Consider the following 5594-nt stretch of genomic DNA (forward strand, 5'->3'; position numbering starts at 1 on the left):
TAGTATGGCAGAAAATGACAATAACAAATGAGGAACATAGCCTAATTAAAAACAAGGTATTAACAAACGGAAAGAGTTATATCACTGAACCATAAAACATTAACTCTGATACTACTAAAAATTAATATTTATATTCAAGTTAAGCCACTAGAACTATTTTCATGTTGATTGACAGAAGACATCTTTAAGTTAGGGTTGTTGTTGTCATGTGGCTTGTATCTAATTTGTCCTAGCCTAGAGGACAACATAAGTAAAAATGTGTGTATGTATGAAAATCCTTTAATATATGGACATATAAATGACTGCCAACCAAGGTAAGAAGGAAAAGGATATTCTAACAAATAAATACATGATTTAAATTTGGATTTATTTATCTTTGATTAGCTCTCTAAATATAAAACAATGTTAAGAACAGTAAGTTCAACTTTGGCTTAGTTTGGAAAATAAAACATTAAAGAAAGCAATATGAATATGCTGATTTAGATCGTGGATCTGCATTGGTCACGGTCAGCCATTTATAAGATGCAACTAGTAACATCTCACGTTTTGAGCAGTTTTGAGAAACAACCATTTGCAACCTGTTTGCAACTCATGGATGTAGGTAGAACTCTCGCGATAGTTACGCCCTCTGTGTCCCCTGATGGGATGTAGTTGTTTTTACGACAGATCAGATCGGAAGCCGGCCTATGATGCTAGTGCTTTCGCGGACCTCCTCGGCATGGGCTCCAGTGATTCTAGAGTTTGTTTGCCAGAATAGAGCTCCCGTCCTGCGGCAGATAACGGCAGGCTGTCACTCACACTGCAGGCTTGTTCTGCAGAGAAACGCACCGGTTAGCCGGGGAATAAACACATTCACCTCCAGATTCGTTTTAAGTTCGGACGTCCAGTTATCCAGAAAAATCAGCATGTCGTCCAACGCGATGTCGCAGAGAATGGTGTGGGTGGACCTGGAGGTAAGTCACCGGCTAACAACGGCTCTATCCGTGTTCTACACCTGAGGCTACTGGCTGTAGCTTCTCTGACATGTGCTAATAGTATGCTACACCAAGCTAACCGGTAACGCTAGCCGAAAGGATGCGGAGTATAACGGTTATAGGTGTACAACTTAAATAATGTGTTGGTTAAGTACATGAGGACTGTTTAACGTTAGCAAATCATTGAACACCCCAAAATTAAGAGCTATCGAGATGTGTCTACAGACTTTACGTTATGAAATGGCAACTTCACGTTCTGCCAAGAGATTGTTTGCTATTTATCCATTTAGTTTGAAGCAACATTACGGCTAGTACAACATAATAGCCAGTAAAACAGATGCTGCACCAGGCTAACCTTTTAAAATGTTTAACATATGCTTGTAAACGTACACATGTGTACATGAAGGCTCAAGTTTATACGAAAAATGATGACAGCCCAGAATAACTGATCAACTAATGGATGATTGAGCAGATAAAGACAGCAAGTCTAGATGGCTTTACATGAGGTAGATCTCAGACATCATTTGTGTTAACCAGACCATACAATTCTGTTAAAAATGTCACGTCATAATGATGCTATTAACATTACTGACATGTGACTCTCGGCTGAGTTTAAGTTGTGTTCGGTAAGAACTTCACCAACATGGAATATAGTTACTCTTTACATTTTTAGTTGTTAGCTGTTTTCATATCATCCTCCCAAAAACGTCTAATTGTCAGTGTTGATTATAGAAAATGATAGGTGCAGGCACACTATCATTAAATACTATTTAGCCATGTTGTGAACACATCCATGCTATTATGGCAGGAAGTAATTGCTGTAAGGAATTAAGTGATGCTGTTTGAGACACATGTCATATCTTGCTGTCTTCTGTCATTTTTTTTAGATGACAGGTCTGGACATTGAGAAGGACCAGATCATTGAGATGGCGTGCCTGATCACAGATTCTGAGCTGAATATTGTGGCTGAGGTAACAAACAAGTATTTTCAAATAAAGAAAATGTTGATTTCTGCTTCTATTCTGTATATGTTAATAACGTAAAGGTCCCATGTCATGGCCATTTCTACTGATCATAATTCCATTGTTGAGGTCTACTAGAATAGATTTGCATTGCTCAATGTTCCAAACTCACATTGGTTTCTCACAGCATCTCTGTATAGCCTGTGTATTCACTCTCTGCCCTACACGCCTTGTTGGAGCTCCTACATGGCACAAGGGGACGGGTAAGAACCAGAAAGCATGACATGGGCCCTTTAACACATGTGTTCTCCGTCGGCAGGGGCCCAACTTGATCATTAACCAGCCAAAGGCGCTGCTGGACGGCATGTCGGAGTGGTGTGTAGAGCACCATGGAGAGGTGAGCTGTCTCTGCTGTAGGGGGTGGGGAGAGAGACGGATACAAAGAACACGTTTCTCTTTGGGTTTAAATTGAAGACATGGCTTAAAAAGTGGAGAGTTTGTACAAAACCAGTTTTATATCACAGTCCAAACGGGTTTATCTCTGTCTTCTGCCCTAGCTTACTCATGTTGAGTGATAGAATGCATTGAGCTGAATACCCTCTGTAAATCTGCAATTCAGCATTAATATATGAATTAATACTTATACACCACTGAATGTGTTTTAATATACACATTGTTACCTACATAATACATACTGTATGTTGTTAAATTGTACAAATTGCATATTTCTTATGTTGTTTCCTTTTTAATTTTTCTTGATTGCACGTTTCACTTTTTAAATGTAACTTATAAGCAAATGTAAAGAAACCAAGTGTTCTGAATCTACCTCAGCAAGCATGCAATGAGCTGAACCAGCTGACTGACTGAAGGATGTTTACAGCCAGTGTGCTTGTGTCTCAGTCAGGACTGACCCAGGCGGTGCAGGACAGTAAGATCACTTTGGAACAGGCCGAGTATGAGTTCCTGTCCTTTGTCCGACAGCACACCCCCCCTGGACAGTGTCCCCTGGCTGGTGAGTGACCTTCAGCTGTAGTGTGATATAATTCAACTGATGTAGCTCAGTCATGTCCTATGCTTTTTCTTTTTGTCGCTGCTTTTAATTGAACTATTCATATCTTAAACTGCACTGTAACTTTTATCCATGTATTTTTTCTTTTAATGTTTATTTTATTAGCTTTTATTTTTTAATGCTTAATGTCTTTCATTTTTTGTAAAGCACTTTGAATTGCCTTGTGTTGAAAAGTGCTATATAAATAAACTTGCCTTGCCTTGCCTGCAGGGAACTCTGTGCACGCAGACAAGAGGTTCCTGGACAAGTTCATGCCTCAGTTCATGTTCCACCTGCACTACAGGATCATTGACGTCAGCACCATTAAGGAGCTTTGCAGGAAAGTGTTGGTGTGGACTTTTGCACAAGGATTTGAATATTTTCCACATTTGTCTCTCACAAGTCCACTGTCCTTTGTTTCTCGTCATTAAGACTTGTCATTTATTAGCCCCACTGATGATCTTATCTGCATTCATCAGTTAGCGAGTCGTTGCAACTGTATTATTATTCTAATATGGGTTTGTTCTTTGTAAATACTTTCAGACGGTGGTATCCAAAGGAATATAAAATGGTGCCTCACAAGAAAGCAGCCCACAGGTAAACAAAAACGCATCAACATAAACATGGAAGGAGGAATGTGTTTCTCTTTACTGAGGTCAGGCTTTTGTTTATTTGCCATTTGTTTCTACTAATTACTAAAGTAACATTGTAAAGAAGCCATGGTGAACAGAGATGTGTATAAAGCCAGACGATGCGTCCCGAGCAGTCTTCATCTTCACACGTATGGACGTGCTGAGGAGTGTGTTGCTTCAATCAACTACATCTACTTTTAGCAGTAATTGACATTTGCAAAGAAACTGTACATTTTCTTTTTCAAGGTGATGAGTGCATTTGTTTCACAACCAACAAAACTGAGAGGAAAAGCGTCTTAAATAAGATCAAAGTTGAAATGATAAAATGATCCAGGAATGTGGTTCCCCAAACAACCAAAGGTTTATCACAATCCCAATGTGGACTCGAGCAATATCGAAATCGCAGACAGCGCAACATTCGTTTTACATGAAAATACAATTCTGAATTTGGTGCACCAGAGAAGTCCCAGCCAGGCGGTGCACCAGAGAAGTCCCAGCCAGGCGGTGCACCAAAGAAGTCCCAGCCAGGCGGTGCACCAGAGAAGTCCCAGCCAGGCGGTGCTCAGACCTGTTGATGAGCCTTGTTTGGTACACCGTGGTCGTTTGATATGTTTTCAATGATAACGTGAATCAGATTTCAAAGATGCTCATTCCCTCTTTGTCAAATCATATCTCAATATCAGTCCGAATACTATGATAATATATTTTTTAAATCCTGCAGCCCTATCCTGTAAGCTTGATTTAAGGGTCATTGTTTATATGCATCATTCAAGGAATACAGTTAAACTGTGGTTTCCTTCCTCAGAGCCTTGGATGACATCCAGGAGAGCATCAAAGAGCTGAAGTTCTACAGAGCCAACGTGTTCAAGCCCTCGGAGGACAAGAAGTGCAAAACATCCGAAAACGGAGGCGGCTGCAGCAACAGCTGCCACACATGAGCAGCTATGGAGCCTCGCGTGTTGTGTTTCCTTCAAAAAGAGGAGTTTAGTTTCTGTTCATATTTAGCGGCCAAATATTCCTTTGTTTCCTGATTGGTCCAAAGTGAAATATAAAGGTTTCATCAAAGGGAGCATGATTCTTCTTGTTTATTCACCAGAAACCTATGTTTCCAAGTTTAAAATATTAGCTTTTTACTTTAGTGTGGGATTGACTTTGATTTTCCCTCGCTTTTAAAGTGAAACTAATAACGCACTACATTCTACCCGTGTCATTCTAATCTATCAACAACAAACACAAGCACATCTGGTACATGCATGCAGGAAGTGACTGAATTACATAACTATACATATTCCTTTGTGTTCTAAATGTTCTTTTTGGAACGTGTTGATGGGCACTTTTATCCCCCAAAGCAATCCATTCACTGCTGCAAGACTAATAATAATACATTTATTTTGGGGGGCGCCTTTCATAACACCCAAGGACACCTTACAGGGTTACAGATTTACAATTTACATTTACAATTTTACCTTACAAATTAAAACGGTGGATTTAGTGAAGTATCAGCCGGGGTAAGACAAGACAAACAGCAGAAGGACACAGAAGGACACAGGGTACAGATCATAAAGAAAATGCCAGTTTGAACAGGTGCGTTTTCAGTTGGGTTTTGAATGTTGTTATGGAATCAGACTGTCGGATGTGACGAGTAGAACATCAACAAACCCTAAATGCTTGGAAACTGTTTTTGTCCTCCTGATATTAAGTCTGCAAATGATGCAAAGGAGCTTTTCTCTTCCTGTTATCAGAATACAGCGCAATACATGACATATATTTAGGAACAACACTAGATGGCAGTGTGCACTTTGGTAAGATTAAAAAGACAGCACAATGAAAACGTTAACTGAGAAAATGCCTGGAGGAGATGAGAGGAGCTGGGATTTACATGAATTGATATTGTTTCATAATGCAGAAGTATGACTCAGCATTTACGATAAACAGCGAAGCATCACAGTATTTTGTTAGTGTCAAATTCAAGAGCTAG

The 5594-nt window shown here is 39.7% G+C and overlaps 1 protein-coding gene across 2 annotated transcripts; it reads left to right on the forward strand.

Annotated features, from left to right (window-relative positions):
* Positions 1 to 659: 659 nt before the first annotated feature.
* Positions 660 to 4685, forward strand: smfn (small fragment nuclease). 2 transcript variants are annotated; one of them, XM_071205385.1, is made up of 7 exons: positions 660 to 953; positions 1862 to 1945; positions 2256 to 2333; positions 2837 to 2948; positions 3216 to 3321; positions 3525 to 3581; positions 4422 to 4685. In XM_071205385.1, the coding sequence occupies exons 1-7, from the start codon at positions 687 to 689 to the stop codon at positions 4552 to 4554; spliced, it is 837 nt and encodes a 278-aa protein (XP_071061486.1). In that variant the 5' UTR covers positions 660 to 686; the 3' UTR covers positions 4555 to 4685. The 2 variants fall into 2 exon arrangements, with proteins under 2 accessions (XP_071061486.1, XP_033954999.1); XM_034099108.2 differs by having other exon boundaries at positions 3216 to 3334; positions 3528 to 3581; positions 4422 to 4510.
* Positions 4686 to 5594: the final 909 nt, after the last annotated feature.

Source organism: Pseudochaenichthys georgianus, chromosome 14, assembly GCF_902827115.2.
Source record: "Pseudochaenichthys georgianus chromosome 14, fPseGeo1.2, whole genome shotgun sequence".
NCBI lineage: Eukaryota > Metazoa > Chordata > Actinopteri > Perciformes > Channichthyidae > Pseudochaenichthys > Pseudochaenichthys georgianus.

What these genes read in the sequence shown, in the direction of transcription:
- smfn (XM_071205385.1), top strand. Translation starts at nt 687, where the DNA reads ATGATGCTAGTGCTTTCGCGGACCTCCTCGGCATGGGCTCCAGTGATT. An exon ending in TGGTGTGGGTGGACCTGGAG is followed by an intron (nt 954 to 1,861) that starts GTAAGTCACCGG and finishes CATTTTTTTTAG; the next exon opens with ATGACAGGTCTGGACATTGA. An exon ending in AGCACCATTAAGGAGCTTTG is followed by an intron (nt 3,322 to 3,524) that starts CAGGAAAGTGTT and finishes TGTAAATACTTT; the next exon opens with CAGACGGTGGTATCCAAAGG.